Below are 19,687 nucleotides of genomic sequence, written 5' to 3'. Positions count from 1 at the left end.
ATTTCAGCTCTGTGTTACCAGCTCGGCTCATACAAACATTCATTAACAACTTACAGGTCACCTTGAGTTAAACTGCATTTCTCTGTTGGGCAGGTGCTGAACCACAAATATCCATTATTTTCTGCTCTATTTTCTCTTGGTGTTTCCTAGCTGTTTTTTAGCATTCTGTGTCATGACATACAGCTTTCCCTATAAAACATTTTGCCATAATTTCCAGTTTCAGTAGACAGTTGAGTTAGATGCCTGCTCTGTTATCACTTTCCAATCATTCCTACCTTATATTGAATTAGAGTTGAAGAATTTTACACAACTTTTAGAATAAGTAGCAGCAGAATGCAAGGTTTATGGTTAGTTATTAATTGTGCTTTTCTTTCTCAAACAGTGAGAAAGAGAAGTGAAATGAATGACTGTTTCAACATCTTAAATGTGAAAGAGCATGTAGAGGGTTGAAATTTCATTCTGATATAACTTTGGAAAGAGAAATGTTGCTTTTATGAAGAATGGCAGTTAGTGTTTTCATATGTTGCTACATCAAGGAATCCTCTGGTTTCGCTAGCACTCATTTCTATTATTGTATGGGGTTTTTTCTCTTTACTTTTTTTAATCATGAAGATATACAATATTTATGTTGTGTCATCATGCTTCTTCGTGATTCACAGCTACTTCAGTCACAGCTTCAAATACAAGGAAGGGGAAGAGCAAGAGAAAAGCCCTTTCTAAATAAAAACATGCATAGGAAATTCAGAATAAAACTACTTCATCTTCCTTCTCCTTACAAATAAAAGCAGAGGGAAAGAAAGGTTAATTTGAAGACTGCTTTATGAGTCAAATAGAAAAACTGAATTTTACTTTTTAATTATCTTATGTCTTTCAACAGTTCTGTGAAAGTGAAGCATAGTAATGATGTATCCACCAGTACTGTTTTCTGTGTTACACACTTTGGCTCATAATGAATCTTTCAATAAAACCAATAGGAGATTCAGAATTCTAGTAGCAGGAAAGTCAGATGCAGGACAACACTGTTTATACTGTGGACAGATAATTGATGGAGTCAGATGGATTTGTTTCTTGTCTAATGCTTTGATTGCAGTCTTCTCTATCTTGCCTCTTTAAAGACATAGGAAGTTTGTAAAAGAAAAGAAAAGAAAGGAAGTTGCATTGAAAGGTCGCTATGTACTGCGGCTTCACTGTGCTTGAATGTATGCCAGAGTGCTGTCACTGCAGGGCCACCTGCAATGTTAATGCTTAAGCTCTATTACTAAGATTTCAGGATACTTATTCCTGTGGCTATTAGAATATTAATGTAAGTGGTTGAGACACCTACTTAAAATAAGCACATGCACATGAAACTTGATACTGCAGGAAAATGCACATTTGTCTTCACATGCCTCAGCACTGTCTTATGGAGATTTTGTAGCTTTGTCCACCGGATCAGTAAAGAACAGTACTTCAGATCTTCATTATGTCTTTTGATGCACTTTCTGCCTGTTCTGTTAAGATCTGAAATGGCACTGGGAGTGGAGTTCCATTTAACTTCAGAGATGAAGACTTAGTAGTAAATTCCACTTTCTAGTTTATTTCTATATTCCCACAAACATCTCAAAAGAAAAAAAGTTCACAAAGCTACTAAATGCACAGAAAGGGGTGAAACCGCCAGATTTGACTACCTGGCGTATTTTGTGTTCTTAGCTTAAATTTGAGTTGGATTTGTTGGATGAAAACTCACTGAACAAATTAAATTAATTTGTTAAATTAATTTAAAATTAGAAAATAATTATGTTAGTCAAGTGTGCTATTCACAGTCATTGTTCTGATCCTGCAAGAAATGCAAAACCATAGCCTCAGTAATAAACATACGTGTCTGGCAGAGTGTATCTAGCCTCCAGATCACTCTTAGGAGAAGTTGTTTTTCTTGGACATTTTATTGTTTTGATATTCTTGTCAAAAGATGGGCTTACTTATGTCCTCTGTTTTTTCATTTGTTTTCACAGATATGCTTTTCCTTCAAGGATCAGAGGCTATATTTAAAGTGGCCTTAAGCCTTTTGGGAAGCCACAAGCCCTTGATTCTGCAGCATGAGAACCTGGAAACTATTGTTGATTTTATTAAAAACACTCTCCCCAACTTGGGTTTGGTTCAGATGGAAAAGACAATTAGTCAGGTATGAAATAATTTGAATGTATGAGTGATATACAAAGAAATAATATTTCTTTTAACAAACTCTTGGCAGAAAATTCACAGCAGTGTATTGTGTCACTTCCAGCTGAGAAGAATTCTGTAATTCTGAAAATGCTGAAAAATTTCACAAGTGTATGGTTTGTACTGTACCTCTGTGTTCTTACGTATATTCGATTGGTTATGGTCACTTTATGAAGCATTTAATGAGAACTTGGGGTTTGTATTCATCTCCAAATATTACTGCTTTCCAAAACTAATTTCAGAAGCAGAAGTTGACTTACAAGAGACTTAAAAATGTTGACTTTGATTTCACAAAACTGTCTTTGTTCTGTTTTTTATGGTGCTGTCTTGGTAAGTTGCAGCAGTGACTTTGTACTTTGCCCTGAAGTATGTAGGGCAGTGTGGCCTTCTACTGTACCCAGTGATTCTAGACAACAAAAACTGGGAATCCTTGAGCTGTTTTTTTTTTTTTTTTAAGTAGCAGACAGGGAGAATTATGCAGTATTGCTAAGCTAGCAGATGGCTCCAAAACTATATATATGTGAATTGAAGCAAAAGGGGAAAAGGAAGTGGTAGATTTGTAGTGGGTAAACAGAAGTATATGTTATCTACCAGGCTTAAAGCCCAAAGTGCACAGCTTTACTGAGACTCACAGTACTCAAGTGACCTGCAGGAAGCCACTGGCTTTGAGCAGGAGGACGGCAAGATGCTCTGTTCAGGCATCTCAAACTGCTCTAAATTTAAAAAGTGGGCAGGCAGAAGTGAGTACCAGGCAGAGCCATTGTCCTGCTTTGATCAGGGCTGCCTTTGAAAAGGGTGGCAGGTTGGCATGCCCTGCAGTCCATGTGCAGCTCCTCACCCCTTCTGCAACCTGGCCTTCAGTGTATGTGCCATGGTTTGCCTTCAGTTAGCTAGCTTTCAAATCAAGCTTTTGATTTGCCTCATTTTTCACCCCTTTCATATTTGATACTCTGGATATGATGACAGGGATTTCCCTCCCTTCTCAAGAGCAGGAAGGCTGGAAGTGGCAGAGGCCATGAGAGGAGCTAACAGATTCCCTCTGAATTGAACTTCGTTGTTTTGTTTTGTTTTTTACAGTTCCAGCAGTTTGTTTTCTCCAGAGATGCTCAGATTATACGGAAAATTAGAGTTCCATATGTGTAGCCAAACCCAGATTAAAACTCTTGTCTTCAGTGTTTGGATTTGTATTTTTTTCTGCTACATAACTACTTAAGGTTATTTTTAATAGCATGTATAACAGATGTTATGAACATTTTGTAATCCTGATGTTTTACTTAACTATAAATAATGCATTGTAGGTAACGCAGTTAATAAAACAGGAAATAATTGTTGATATTTCAACATATATTTAAGTGGCTTTTTTTTTTTTTACTTATTTTTAGGAGGAATAAATTACAAGAGGTTTAAAAATAAATACTAAGTCATGAGTTTCAAATCTAGGGCTATTTTCAAGATGCAATTTAAAATCACCTTTAAGTTTGTTTCTTCTATGTTCTGTAATAGCTACTTGCACTTTTCATTTAGCTGCTTTTTCACAGCTTCCAAAGGAGATAACTGGTTGGTTTTTGTTTTGTTTTCCTTTAGGTCTCTCTGTGTACCTCAGTTTCTTTATCTGCTCTTAGAATACAAGGTTTTCTTAATGCTCATGCATAACATTGAGCACTCATGTTAGTGATTCATAGCTAACAATAATAATCTACTTTGACATTACATAATGTTTAAATGAAGTGCATTTGTGTAAGGATAGATAATTTCATTTTCTTTCAGTCTCTCAGTAAATCGTAATAAGCCTAGCAATGTCTGCTGTCTTTCATTTGAAGCTGTGCTACAAGAAAGCTCAGACTTGTATGTGTGGCCCAAGAGCTTGGACGGCACTTTCCAAAAGTGGCATCTAATTCTGCTTATATCTGCCATGTAAATTCTGCGTTTCATGAAAACTTGAATATAAGTGATTTTGCTGAAGGACTGAGTCGGTACAAAAGCTTTAAAACAAATCCAGATCCAGTGCCAGTGTTTTGCCTCAGTCTTGCCATCTCCAGAGTAGAAAATTCTAATGCCAAAAATTGTTCTTTTTTTTTAATGCAATAATTAGATACTCGTGTGGATCTGGGGGTTTGAAGGAATCTGATGAGCTGTAGTTTTGATCTGCATAGCACCTAATAATGTTTTTGTATACAACAGGTGTTTGAAATGGACATTGCCAAGCAGTTGCAAGCTTATGAAGTTGAATACCACGTGCTTCAGGATGAGCTTATAGATTCATCTTTGAATGACAATCAGAGACTGGATAAGTTAGAAAAGGCAAACAGTAGCTTGCGCAAACAGAACTTCGAACTCCTGGAAGAACTGCAGGTATAATTTGTATTCATATTTAATTAATGTTCTTATTTATCTAGCTTTTTCAGATGAGACCATCCTGTGCTAAGGCACAGAAGAGATTGGTGTTTGGTCTAGTGACTTAAAAGCTTAGCAACGTGGTTTTATTTAGATTAGCATTTAAAGCTTACGTGTAGAAATAGTTCTCAGAATGGGGAGTGGATAGAGCACTTGCTTGCCATTAGTGAAAAGCTGAATCATTGTACAATCACTCCTCTAGTAATTAAAATCATAGCAGAAGATGATTAAAAATACCCATGGTGTTTTCACATCTTCATTTTTCCTTTTTTTAGTCACTGCTTTATTACAACAGCCTATTACAAATGAAAAGCTCATGCCCCTGTCACAAATCAGAACTGCATCTTCTGTGGCATATGTTACCTGTAAAGAAACGGTCTTTCTTGCAAGAGTGTGGGGTTTTTTTGTTGGTTTTAACTATTTATTGAAAAACTGTTACTGACATGACTTAGATAATAAGTGAAGTAATAATGTCTAAAATGTGTTCTGTGCCCATTCAATCCACAACCTTTTTAGAGGCAGTACACCTGATCTCTTGGCTTTTCCTTTATTTAACTCAAGAAGACAGCTTTCTGACTGCTTTATAACATGACATTTGTCATAAATCTTCTGACTGTGTAGTTAATTTGATTGAAAAAAGGGACTTCAAGTTGAAAAACTAGGCAGTATGCTCTACTAACAGTTACAAGGCTCTTGATTGTTGTTGACGAAATAGACTCCATAAGTTTATTGGTGAAAGAAGGAGTATAGATTTCTCAGACACTGGTAGCCTGTACAATGACTAAGGCTAGCCAACAGTGCAGACCTAGACCGCCTCTCTTCACATTTTAAGATTTTTGTTAATTCTGACCATGCAAGATTTGAACCTGTTATAGGTTGTAAGATGAATCTTATAGATATCAAAAGAGAAACTGCTCTGCAGGACATTTTCATAAAGCTTTCAGACATCTGGATGAAGAAGTTGTTGAATGTAACACAGGAGAGAAGGATTTTTGGGATCAGATTCAAGATGAGATGACCTACAGGTAGCTGCATCAGGGGATTTTCTGCCCTGCTGCTGTGCCTAAAGGCTTTGTAGTCTTAAGTGGTTTTCATTTGTTTTTACAGAGGTGATCTCTTCTTCACTGCTGTCAACTCAGCACCAAACATCAGGGTAGGAAACTTGACTATATGTTGTGTTGCAACCTCTTTGTCCTGGAGGTGGGCCTCATTCACCTTCCCATGGTGAAAGATGACCTATTGCAGATGTGAGCAGAAAATATGACCAAAATATGTGGGTCATGATTTGTCAATAATCTGCCCCTAAAGGCTGAACTTGTTAACCTGTCATAATTATATGAAGGGCAGTGAACTCACCAGAAAGGGAAATACTTCCCTGAAAGCTGAGACCATCCAGTGCTTTTGCCTGCAAACATTATCCAATGATGAAACTTCCAAACAGATCTCTGGTTTTATCAGAATATCTTAGCTGCAGATCTCACTCAAGGAATTGGAATTATATTTTGTTTCATGTGAATTAAAATGTCCGTGTCAGCAGCATGTTGAAGGAGAACTGGGAATGCACAACAAAAGGAATTTTTCAAGAGTTATTGTCCATTTATGTATCAGATTAAATCCTCACCTTCCCCTTTGCTCCAAGTACAGCATTTATTGGACTTAGTGCTGAGATTAAATGGGAATGCATCTAACAGGCTAAGCTGTCTTTGATTCGCAAACAATGTAGAATTCAACAAACATGGCTGATCAAAAATGTCTCACCACTGAGCCATACAGAGGCTTATCTTCACCTGCCATTCTTTGGTGTATAAATTGCAAACTCTAGTAACTTTCTGGTTTGATCTACATCACATTATATTCCAAACTTAATTGTGAAGCAAAGCAACCAAGTTGAAAGAGGGAAGTTTCTTGTTATAGGCTAGTCATTGTCTAAAATATACAGGTCTAATAGCATTCACACTTGGATTTTACCTTTATAGTTTTCCATCATTTGGGGAAGTATTTAGTTAAATATTAATTTTCTTTTTTTTTTTTCTTTTTCCTTTTTCCTCCCTTCTTTCTGTGAAAGGTGGCTAATGGAAAGATCCAAAACCTTGAAGCCACAGTAGAGCTTTTACTGACTAATGAAGGGAAATTGAAGGAGTCAATTCTTGCTCTTGAGCAGGAACGAACAGCTTTGCAGAAGGCAGTGGAAGAGATGCAGAAGAAGATTGGTGATACAAATGAGAAGCCTATGCTTACTAGACAAGAGCACCTGGATGCTGACTGATCTGCAGTTGTCTCAGAGCAGAGAAGCTGAGCAAAAACAAAGGGAAGAACTGGGTCTTTTTGTTGATCCATGGAGATTTGATGTTGACACCTTCTTTGTACATGCCTTTCTGTAGCAAAGCAAGATAGAGGCGTTGTGGCTGCTCAGATCAGATAAGCAGGTTCCTTGGGGAGGAAGCTTTCATTTTAGTATGTAGAAGTGCTGTGAACAGCAAGGTGCCATGTCATAATAAGCAGGAGAAACCTAACACTGCGTGCACAATGCACTGTAAAGATGTCACGAATTCTTCCATAAGTGCTTCTAAACCCAAGTGCTTTATGTTTGTTACATATTTTGTTTGTGTGTTCATCAACATCATGGAAAGTAGCACATCCATTAAAAGCTCCACTGAAAAAAAATATGACAGTGTAAAACCTTCAAATTGATGGTTGCTTTGCTGCAAGTATGCAGTGGTAATGCTTGCAGAGAGTTTTATGATTGGACTTGAGATATTTTTGATGGCATAATTCCCCTGCAGACTGACTCAATTCTGTTAATTATGTTGTTTACACCTTAGATAACTGTTTCCTGATGCTTGCAGATGCCAATCTATTGGACTTCAGAGAGCTGGTCTTCATTGTATTTAACTATGTGTCATTAGGGATTGCCATCTGTTTTTATAAGTATGTTGTTTTAATGTATTTTTGTTTAACGTCCATTAGTGTGTTAGTTAGCATTATCTGATAAACATACATACTGTATATAGTAATTGTGTTATGATTAACAAAATACACTGATGCTGGTTTCATTAAGCCCGTAACGCTTGCAGTATCATCCAAGGATTTATATTTGGACTCTTTAAGTTTCATTTTATTTATTTCTGATCTGCTGTGTGATGTAAGACATCATTTTATTGGGAAACTAATGCCCCTCTCTGTTTTTCCTTCCTTTGGTACTCTACCCACCAATCCTCTGAGAAATGTTATTCTTTAAAACTTTTTTGTGAGTGTTGGAGGCATTTTGAGAGCTTCGTGTTGTGCCAGTTTAAATTGCTTTATAAAGGGTATTGCTGTTTGAATTAGGGCACCATTACTTTTACAATGCCTCTTTTGAGTAAGATTACACATGTTAAAAGAAAAACAAAAAAAAAACAACCCAGTTTCTTAATGCATTGAAAGTAGTTTTCAGGCCAGTTGAAGCACCACTGCTGCAAGTGCAATAATATCCATGGCTGTCCATCCAGTTGTTTGGGTTTGCTTCTGAATTAGGGAATAGTGCTGTAGTTCTGTTTAATCCCCAAGCATAGAGTTAATATGCATCAGCATGTCATCGTGGTGGAGAATCACCCAGAGATGTGATTTTTGTTTTTCTTAAAATTTTTTAATTCTTATTTTTAAAATTTCAAAGCACATAGTTGTGTTGGGTTTTTTTTTTGTTTTTGTTTTTTCTGACTGGCAGTATAGAAAAGGTTTTGTTTTTTCTTTGTGCAAGACCCTTTGACACATTGTGGTTGTAGTTTAACATTCATCTACTATGCAGAACAAATACCTCTGTATTGGTCAAAAAGAAAAGGAGAATTTTCTGTTCAGTTTCTGAGCGCTTTGTGTCACTCTGTCATGTCTTAAATATGTCTGGTTCTTGCAAATCCACTCTGTATTCATTTAGTATTGAAATTCCAGATAAATTAATAATTATTAATCCACTTACCTCAAAGGCTTGCTTTTTATTTGGAAATCCATACTAAGACTCATGCTTCATGATAAAAACCATGTTATAATGGACCTCATACTGTTAGAACACTCCGTAACATTGCATTTTTACACCATAGTGCCATAATTCATACACTGACTTCTTAATGAGCAATAAAAATAATAATGATATATGCCTACATCAATGTTTTTAATTTATTTTTACATTTAAAAATAAAAATGTAGTTTGTGGGGTGGCAGTTCAGAATCTTGAGACCTGCATCTGCAAGTGTTGACTCCAGGAAAACGTTCCTTTCTTATCTGTTACCAAGAAATCTGTGTAATTGCAGAAGTTCACAGTGTAGATCAGAACTAAAATAAATGTTCTTAGAATGCATAAATAGGGCAAATTAATAATAAGCAACTTTTTGCTTTTGTAACCATACAATTGTTTTATTGCACCAGGGAACTGAATTTTCTGTTTTTACATATGCAAATTAATACAATTTTGTTAAAAATACAGGTGCCTGTCAGAGTAGGGTTTGTACTATGCATTAATCCAGGATCTGAACATGATGGATGCAGCAGCTGAAGACATTCTGCAGCTTACACTGAAACCAATATATGGTATGTTGCTTCTGTATGTCTTTCCTCATCTTATTTTGTTTTTGTTACAATGCCTCTCCAGTTTAAGTAGTAGAAGAACCTGAAAGAAGGTGATGTCTATTCACCCAATTCCAAATTTCTGAAAAGCTTGTGTTTTTTTCCTTCATAAGTATAAGAAATAAGTAATTAGAGAGCCCTGAGCAAGGCACAGGCACTTGCATTTTTTCCGGCTACAATGAACATTCTCAAGGATATATCAAATTAGATTTCCTGTTGCCTGAGTAATTGTTATCATATACTGTCTTCCATCTAAACAGTAAGTTGTGACTCCAAACTGAATATTCTTAAAACAAAATACAAATGAAAACTGCAAATCCATACACTGACCCTCAGAAGGAGTCGCAAATGATCTGTTTCTGGAAGATCCATGTTGAAATAATCAACATATTCTACATTTCTCTTCTTCCACAGTTAAAAATCCCCAGGTGTAATGCTTAGTTTCTGAATAAAAGGAAAAACAACTAGAAAGAAAAGTGAAGGAAGGAGTTTTTGTGCATAGCCTGGGCTTTCAAAAGTGCATGACAAAGGCAGCAGTGTACTCTTTCAGTGTGCTAGTGAATGGTACTGATGCAGTAGTCCAGAAAGAGGTAAGCCTGAAATGTGAAAAAAAATAATGCTGGTCTGTGCGAGAAGAAAAAGAAATCTGCTGTAAAACTACAGCAATGAATAGCACTACATAGCTGAATGACCTGCTGTGGTATGGTGTAATGTGTCACCTTGTTTTCTTTTGTCTTTTCCAGCTAGCACATGTGATAGTGTGTGGTAGGGTACTATCTGATGTATTTTTGTATTTTGCTCTGTTGTCTATATCCAGATATTACTTAATATAGAATTTGAGAATGATATTGCACTGCCTATTGACTGAGAAAGTCGAAAGGCCTTCATGAAAGCCACATATTTACAGACTGTCCCTTGTTTAGAGAACTGGTCACTAAATTGTACAGAGTCTTGCACCAAATATTGCAGTTTCTCATTAATCACTTGCGCTGAAATCAAGGTATAAGTTGTGGTCAAACTGTCTTCCTGCTTTTCTGAAAGACTGTGCCAGAAGTCTGTAACTTACTCAGATCAGCCAGTGCTCAACCCAGAGTGTAAAATGGGAGGCGCAGTCCCTGAAGCTTTGTTCTTTCCTGGCTGCTTTACCTCTCTCTCAACAGTAACTCACTCAGTCCTACTAAAACACATTTCCTTACCAGGTCCTCTGCAGGTACCTAGCACCATCCAGCTTTCTTGCTACCCTGAAGCAGATTTACCACCAGTAGTCCTGAGTAGAAGGATTGTAGCAAGCAGCATCACTAGCCAACCATTGTTTTTTTTCCAAACAGCTTTGATAAGAGCTGCCATTACTCTGGACAAAGTCATGAAACTGCAGCTAGTAGGACTTCAGTTGAAGAACAATAATCTATATGGAGCAAAGAGAACTGTGCCACTAGTGATTTTTCTACTTTGCGATCATCTTCCAGCATACAGTGAAGCAAGGAGCTGAATCTTTTTTTTTCAAGTAGTTGCAGTACCACAGTAGTTGCTGCAAATCCATCATAAGAAAACCACTTGGTACATAAATGTGGCACAGCACACAACTGCTTCTTAACCAAGTAAGTTGGGATTGTGTCCAACACTGAGGCCGTTTCCAAAGAAGTTTGTCTGCTTGAGCTCAGAACCAACTTAGATAAAGCAAACATCTGGCTTTGAAAAACTTCTACCCTGTTTCTTAGCTACAGTTCTATCAGTCTTACCTCAGAGCCAGGGAAGGTTATGGAACGGTTAATAACAGGAGCCATCATGGATCAATTAAAGGTCAGCCATGGGATCAGGCCCAGTCAGCATGGGTTCAAGAATGGTAGATCCTGTTTGACAAACCTGATTTCGTGCTACGACATGATGACCCGCTTGGTGGACGAAGTTAAGGCTGTCAGTGTGGTCTACCTGGACTACAGTAAAGCCTTTGACACTGTCCCCTACAACACCCTCATGGAGAAGCTGGCTGCCCGTGGTTTGGATGGGCGTACACTCTCCTGGTTGAAACACTGGCTGGACGACCAGACCCAAAAAGTTGTGGTCAATGGAGTTAATCCAGTTGGCAGCCAGTCACAGGTGGTGTCCCCGAGGGCTCTGCTGGTCTGCCCTTCTGGTCCCATTCAGATCCTGCAGAACAGCCCCTTGCCAGTGAGATATTCTGCCTGCCTGCTTGTTTTTTCCCTCAGCTCCTGGTTCACTTCGCCCTTCAGAGCAGTGTCTGCCCTTGCTGCTCCCCAGCGCATGGTCCTGGAGCATGGCTCCAGCTGTCCGCTTTGCTTCTGAATCTGGTGCTGGGCTGGTCAGAGCTAGTTTTGGTGTGCATTGAGCAAACAAACCAGTTCTCTTAGAGCTTGCTTGGGGACCTCTAACACTGGTCACACTATGTAAAAGGACCCTAATTAGTCTCCCATATATTTCAAAATGCTATTTATCCTGATCTTTTCCTCTTCAAAGAGAGTACTGCATTTGCATGCTTTTTTTGATGACAACGGGAAAGTGCCTAAAAAAGAGAAAAATACACTTGGACTCCTGCTGGATGAATGCCATGATTGCTTAAGGCAAGAGGCACCTTAGATCACTGTACAATATTCATACTGTCACACCCTGTGATGTGAAGCAATTTTGTCTTTAACAGCTTTACTAGAACAAGTACGTGGGAGGGAGAAGAATGCTGGCAGCCAAGCTAACCCACAGCATGCAATCCAGGCATTGCCTTCAGAAGGCAAATTTGTTGCTGACACCCACCAACTTTTACATAACCTAAATTGGGGTGGATGACTGGGTACTTATTTGCTCGTGCAGCTGCCAGAAAACATGCCTTTTATTCTAAAACAAACCTGAGGCTGCAAGATTTCAGTGCCTCAAAGTAGGCCTTTTCAGCATAACCCAAGGCGAACTGAACTACTAAGTTCTTCATAATGCTGAAGATACTATTTAAGCCTTTGTATAAATTGTTCGGGTTTTTTTGTTTTTTGTTTTTTTTCTTCTAATTGGATCATGCTTTTCCAGGGATTTTGAAAAGATTGTGGGCTATAGATGCTAAAAGATTATGTTATAGGATGAATGAATATGTAGAGAATTCCTATATGGAATATTTGAAATAGCATCCTGATGTTTAGGATGCTGTCTCTAGATAATAAAATGCCTTGCAATGTCAAAGACATTGAATTGCAAGGCAGTAGTTGACTCAACGTGCGTCTTCCATTTATTGATTATGAAGAACTGAGTAATTTGAAGAGCCACCCACTGTCTGATACTTGGAGATCATGAAGCCATAGGTTCACAGTGGGATTAGCAGTATGTGCAAGGGCTTCCCAGCTAGTGAGAAAGGTGCCATAGCAAGCCCTTATCTGTACTCTGGTAGCTGTCAAGCTTCGTATGGAGGAAGAAAAATAAAGTTGTGTTAGCATAAACCAAACATGCATAAACAGCATGTTCTATCATCAGAAAATCCTTATGTACTAGCACGAAAAGAACATTTCTGATTCTGTCATGATTTGTTTCAAGCATCTCAGTCGCAGAAAGGAGTACTGTTTTGACTGTGGCAAATGTTTACGAGGCGTTACTAAATAGGTTCAGAATAAGGGAACAATTGCTTAAAATTGTGGACAAATTAAGAAAGATATATTTGGGCATTTAAGTGGAACCATGCTAATTATTTGCTATGTTCCAAGTATGGTAAATTCTTGTTTCCCCTTTTGTAAAAATTCATTTTTGAACAAAGGAAAAGAACTTTGATTGTCAGCTTTTGCTTAAAAAAGAAGTAGGAAGTCCTATGATTAAAGGAACATAAGTGTATGTGAGAGAAGGAGGAAATGAGAGTTTCAGAAGCAGAGCTGACAGCAGGGATTTACCCAAGCTGTCTGTGTGACTTCCAGATTCTGATCCCAGCGAGCAACATGCAGTATCTCACTGCTGTGTCGCCTACAAATCCCAGGAATATTTAGCAAAGTGATCTCAAAGAATATATTGTAGCATACTTCCCCTTGCAAGCCCCTCCTGTATTCCCCTGCCAACCTTTCTTGCAGTTTAGAGCTAGATACGCATCTAATACACACACAAGATGAATTGTCTGCAAGCTTTCACATGTCATTTAACCAGCATGTAATGGTGAAATGCATAAGCTAACCAAACAGGATGAAAAACTTTCTTCACTGGGGACTCAGGTATTTGCTGCATCAACAAGAGTCACCTGCTTTGTATTGACTCTATTCCTGGGCATTCTGATACGTATTTTCTGGAGAACCAGCAGGTTATAATCCAGCAGGCTTCAAGAGATTATGACTCTTCTAAAGGAGATCTGTAACGAATGAAAGGCTGAAAACCAAAGCCAGCAGCTCTCCTTTGTGATCAGACAGGTCGGCCATTTGAATAAAGAGCTCATAAAAGATTTTATATTTTCTTCTCCATTGCCTTCATTACCAAGTATGATTTCTGCCCAGTGTTTGCTAGTACAACCAGCGCTCTCTTCTGTACCAGGGAAACCAAGGGTATGGGAAGTCTCAAATCTTTTATGCACATCAGAATCTTGCTTTTTCAATCAGGAAAGGTGTTTGTTGGACCATGTCCCGTTCCTGATGCATGATTTCAAACCCAGTTCCTCTGTTCAGTTCCTGACCCTTGTTCCCTCTCTCGAGGCACATTTCTGTAGTTCTCTAGAGGTAGATGCAAAATAAGCTCTCTGAGATACGCTGAACTTTCCCTGTGGAGTAGTTTATTTGACCAGAACCAACAGTTTATTTAATTGTTTTACAGCTGTAGTTTGGGCTCAGGGCAAACAGAGCCTGTTTGGAGTTTGTCTGTGCCCAGCAAGTTTGTATTACATATGTTGGCCTTCACCATTCCAGACAGACGTGCTTTGGGTGCTATAATGTCAAATTCAAGGCTCCCTCTTGACTAAGGTACTCTCAATATGCCAGTGTTGTGAAGCATTTCTCTAGCCTTTTACTTTGGCTTATGCACCTCATTCTTCCATTTTTCTTGTTGAATGACAAGCATGAAAATGGCGTACAAAGTTCCATTGCCAGTCTTCTCTATGTTCCTGATTATTCCTTAATCCCACATTATGCTAAAGCAGTCAGGATCATTGAGAATTTTTTTTTGTATTTTCTGAAAGAGCATTGGGAACAAAACCTATGTAAACATATTTCTCATGTCTTATTGAAATTTGCTAGAATCACCTGTATTTGCACTGGAAGTTTGTACCATGATCAGCAAGTTTGTGCTGTTTCCAGCCCCCCCTCCTCCTCTGCAACATGAGTGAGCAAGCACTGAGCTGAGATCAGGCTGTTAACTGAGCTTCTTAAATGTAGAAGCAACTTTTACATGTAAGCAACTCAATAGTTAGCAACTGTGTTAGCCTTCCAAGCTGCTCGGACAGTCAGTGTATACTAAGACTATTACTTGCTACCAAACTGGCCTGATTTTAGAAACAAAAAATAAAAACAAAAGAAAACAAAACAAAACAAAAACAGCAGTTGTAAGTCACATGGGAGGTCAGATGGAATTGTGAATTTTGTGCTGAATACTCCACAAAAAAAAGTCCGAGCTCACTTTCACCCTAATGCATTTGGCCATTTGTCCAAACTGTTTTGTGACTGCATGAGAAACGAGTGTTTTTTCCTTTTTTCCAAGCACAGCTTCCGAAGGATTTTGCAGAAGCTTCAGGCAATTAGCCTGGCTGTGCAGTCGCTGCTGTTTCTGGAGGAGGTTTAGAAGTTAAATACCTGCCATACTCAGACCTGTACCCAGGCTGATGATAACTCTCCTTAATCACAAGTTTTGAGGACTTTGTTTCTTGTACCTAGCATGTTCTGCCTATATAAGGGAAGAAACACAGACATAGAAAAGCATTACCCTGGTGCACTTTATTGTTGAACGGGGAATACATTTGATTTTAAAAAGCTCACAGAACTTCCTACAGAGGTATAAACCTCGTTGTTGTTGCTGCTGTTTCATTTTCCTTTTCCTTTATAGCCTGATATTAAAGGACTGCTCCTGGGGGGGAAAATGTAATCATCTCTTCCAACAGGAAGAAGATGGCAGCCTTATTATTCCTGCCCCAAATAACACTCTGCCCCTGGGTGAGGTTTTTTGTTTTTGCTGGGTTATTTTTTAATGCGTTTATTGCCCTAAGCCTATAATCTCCAAAGCAAAGCAGTGACTGTGACCCTAAGCAAAGGAGGTGCTGTAATGCTTTTGTTCAGTGTTATGCAAGCTGCTGAGCTCTGTGCTGTGCAGCACTTCTACCTCCTGCAGACATAAACTGCTACAAGATGTGTTTTTTTCTAAATGACACAGTAAAAGCAGGAGACTGAACCAAGTTCTTGGTACGGCTCTTTATGCGTGCACATGTCACTAGGCAGGTGAAGATCTGGCCCTACTCACTTGTGGATTTCAGGATGTTCATTGTCCTCTATACTTAAAACTTTCTAGTTGGGCTATTCCAGCAGTTAACTTCTGCCCTAAACAAAGGTTTTTCAGGCCATGGGATTGATGGGTTAGTCTGACTTCCTGCAGAGTCCACAATCACAAACTTGTTTCAGCTATGATGCCAAAGCAAGTGTGGCAGTTGGAAAACCACGTGAAAGGGCGATGCTGACGTGTAGATCAGTTTTAAAGGGTGACTGTGCAATCTGCGTGGCCTTAGCACTGGGCTTCACAGCAGAGACCTGAGTGAAACACAGCTTGTTGTGCCAAAGGCTGTGCAAGGCATGCAGCTGGTGGGACGTTACAAGAACACGATAAACAATCTGAGTGCTGGGGAGAAGCTGTAAGAAGGGCTGGGTGTGGGCACAGAAGGCAGAAGCTCTGTGAGCAGCAGGACAGTCCTGCTGCTGCCAGTGTCTGACATACATGAGGGCTGCTGAGAGCCAGACCTCGCACTGCCTGCCTGCAGGGATGGAAGTTTGGGGTGCCGCTGTTGGGTCCCAGGGAGATTGCCAGGAGCAGCCCTGTGGCTGAGCCTGCCTCCAGATTTCCCTATACACCAACTTCAAAGATGTAGATATTGCTTTGATTGGAATCGATTGACTATAGGTTCTAATTTTTACATAATTTGTATTATAGAGGATAATTGCATTTTTCTGTTATCTCTTTCCTGGGTATCTGCTTTGACTGAGTCTGTATCAAACAATACTTTCTTTTGGAAATCTCAAGGAATTAAAACTTAACTGTGGAATGCTGTATTGATTGCTGCATTTAGCATAGCTTTCACATGACTGTTTGTGACTCAAGACTCTTTCTTTCCCTATTGAACTAAAATAGTCAGCTGAACTCAGGCATTGATTTTCAAAACAAATGTTCAGTTGACTACCTAATTTGGCATTTGTGTAACTTAGGATTGCACTGGAAAATGATTCTACTTCTGCATTAGGGAACTCACTTCAGTGGTGAATCAGAATCTCCACTAGATGGTAATGTTGTTTCAGATCACTTGTGTTGAAGCAAACTTCTCTGCCAACAACTGACGGAAGTGGATGCCAAGGATTTGTCCAAGAAGTGTTGGAATTTTGGTTGATTTGGCAAAGAAAAGGTTTCAATTTACTATAATATAAATAATTTTGATTTAGAAAAGTTTTGATGAAAACTTTTGTGCTGTAATTATTAGGATCATGGGAGTCTTAGCCCATGAAACAACCTCTAGAATTTCTAAAAACAATGAATTAATTGATGAAGAATGCAGAAGACTAACAGAGTGATCTCTGCCTCAAGCATGTGCCCAACACTCATCATTGCAGCTAAGTGACTTGAAATCCTTCAGTTGTTGCTAGCCACAGTTTTGCTGGAAAGAAGCAAAATCCTCCTTTTATGGCAAGAAGGAGAAGCTGAAGACCATTTCTGCACTGGTACTGGAAAGCCTCGCTGGCTCCATCAGTGCAATTATTAGTGGAAAGCAACATCCAGGCTCCTCTTCACTCCATCCTGGGGTTTGGCTTGATGCAGCCTAGCTGGCAGGTTCAGCTAACGCATGAGCTGTAGTGTGCATGTGATGCCAGGAAGCTCAGGCTGGCCCTGCAGCCAGGTACACCCAGGCTCTCATGGACAGGAGCTGGTGGTTCTGGGAAATATCACAGTATTATTCTGTCTCAGTGAAAATCAGATCACGGAATGTACACCTCACTATTCACAGCAAATGTATGCTGAAGAGCCCACCAAAAAGTGGCCTTGTTTGCAGAAATGACATTTGCTTTTATTTGCATTTGGCAAATGGTGAAATGAAAAGAAAACAACCTGCCCAGCAAGGAAAAGACAGTTCTTGTATGTGCTACAAACAAACAGCTGCAGGATTACTCCTAGGCAGGATCTCAGGCCAATGCAGCTCTGGAAAATGTTTTAATAAGTCTTAAAATAGCACATAGCATTAAAGCTAAATACAGTTTTCACCTTGGACCTCAACCTAAGGATCTGCACTAGGTTTCAGCATGAAATTTATTGAACTCTTTCACATTCAGTTTCATTTTAGTATTGCAAGCATTCAAAATCAGTTGCATTTGTTTCTCAGAGATAGTTCAGAATTACAGTATTTGCAAACAATAACTTGCTTTCCACTAGCACCGGCTGAGAAAACATCGTCGCTCAGTTTACATTAAGTTTGAGTCAGTGTCAGCACTGGATCCCCTGAGCACATGAGAAGCAGATACATGCACTTTAAAGTTCATCTGCGCTAGTTTTATTTTTAGCACTGAAGTTTAACAGACTTTTCGCCTTTCATTTTGGATAGCAGAGTAAGAAAGGCGCTGCTAGGAAAAATTAAATAGAAGTTTGACACAAAGAGACAATTCCCAGTTTTGATAGTTCAGCAATGTGATTTTATTAACTGATGTTAAAGGATTATTCAAGCCCTGGGTACAGATACTACTGTGACTATAGATAAAGGTATGGGAAGGCACAATTAAGAGTGAGAAACAACATGCAAAGTTCTGCTTAGAAGTTTGTGTTGGTTTCCCTGTTCTGTACTCTTTGCACTTGTCAACCCAGTGGAAACATGGACATTTCTCAGTTTGTCTTGAATTACAGAAAGAGGTAATTCTTCAGAGAGGCAATGACCACCTCACTGCGGGCAGCCCACCTGCAGGCACCGTGCTCTCTCTCAGTAGCCACACCTCTGCCTTATTGAGACAGCTGAAGTTTATAATGAGAGGTTTGATGGCACTTCGGGCTCAGAATGTGGTCATCTGTGCAGACAAGAAGCAGCAAACGTGATGTTAAACCTAATGATGCTGGAAGTGCCACTGCTTCCCCTGGCACACAGTTTCAGGCCTGAAGGTTGAAGAGCAGCTTTCCCTCAGAACGATGAGTGCACTCTGGTTTTTCAGTCTTCAGTTACCACACAAAGACTTCGAGACCACAACCTATATTTTGATGTCAGCTGCTCTGATAATTAACAACGAAACTTAAGCCTAACACACTGTTATGACCTTTCAGGCCGCTGTGAGCCTCTAGCTACGAGGAGAGCCAATCTCCTCATGTTGCATGCTGTCTGAAGGCAGCGAGCAGCTCTCCGGACACCCTGTGCAGGAACATGTCTGGGAGACCCATCTCGTGCTCACAAAGCACATTCCTGTCTGCGTGCTGTGACCCTTGAACTGCCCCACAACCCGTGAGGCCCACTCGGCTATACACAGCGCAGGTGGCTTCCCACTTGTCAGCAGAGCAAGCCAAGTGAGCTTTCCACAGCAAAAACAGGCAAGGAATTTTGAAAACCTCTTTCTTTTCTCTAATTTGCATCTACTTCCATAACTAGTTCTGAGGTGTCTGAACGTGCCAGATGTCAGACTCCCAGAAGCCGGGGCAATATTTGGCCCACATTTTGTTCTGTTAGAGGGGTTTTGTGTCACTTGCACATGGCGTTGTTGCTCATGGATATGCACAGTGCCATAGGTAACCCCACAGGTGACTCCCATTACCCTGGACTACAATGCATTGCCACAGGTGATTAATCCTTGGCTCATTGTACTGCACAGAAGTCCATTTTGGTGACAATTTTCCTTTTAATTGAAAAAAAGATCTGAACAATGTAAGTGTGTTAAATTTGAAATGTATCAGATGTTTGAGTTGTATTACACTCTTATTATTTTCATAATCTTGCCAATATTATGAAATCCAATTTAACACTGGGTGTTTTAGTTTGGCAATTGAAAAAATAACTTCTCTAGAAAAAAGTTCACTATTCCCACTTGGCACTCCAAATTAAAATCCCTTCAATTTTACCACTGTCTTTTAAAATAGAGCTACATAGAAAACATTATTCCATTTCTCTGCTCTTCTATAGAGCTTTCCATCTGTAGACTGAAAAGAGCATTAGAGAGGATATCACATTTTCTCTCTCTTTATATGCAAAATGAAAATATAATTAAATGGTCCTGTTCAGGCCCATCCTGCAGAGCAGAGACAAGAGAGATGAAGTTGGAGGGCCTTAACCCTGCTGCGCTGTCTAGCCCTGAGCAGCACAGCCTTTGCTGGGGATGAAACTCCA

General features: G+C 39.3%; 1 protein-coding gene across 6 annotated transcripts in view; it reads left to right on the top strand.

Moving 5' to 3' along the window:
- TBC1D1 (TBC1 domain family member 1) overlaps positions 1-8,324 on the top strand; it is a 101,997-nt gene extending 93,673 nt beyond the window's left edge. For all 6 annotated transcript variants that reach the window (XM_065735673.1, XM_065735675.1, XM_065735674.1 and 3 more), the window contains 3 exons: positions 1,992-2,161; positions 4,381-4,551; positions 6,659-8,324. In XM_065735673.1, the coding sequence (XP_065591745.1) occupies positions 1,992-2,161; positions 4,381-4,551; positions 6,659-6,859 (542 nt within the window). In that variant the 3' untranslated portion in view covers positions 6,860-8,324. The remainder of the gene's footprint in view (positions 1-1,991; positions 2,162-4,380; positions 4,552-6,658) is intronic.
- The last annotated feature ends 11,363 nt before the right edge of the window (positions 8,325-19,687 follow it).

Source organism: Cyrtonyx montezumae, unplaced genomic scaffold (genome assembly GCF_038088225.1).
Source record: "Cyrtonyx montezumae isolate F1298 unplaced genomic scaffold, pur_monq_1.0 scaffold_2, whole genome shotgun sequence".
NCBI lineage: Eukaryota > Metazoa > Chordata > Aves > Galliformes > Odontophoridae > Cyrtonyx > Cyrtonyx montezumae.
The sequence above is the reverse complement of the archived record's forward strand: the minus strand, read 5'-3'. Positions and strand labels throughout refer to the sequence as shown.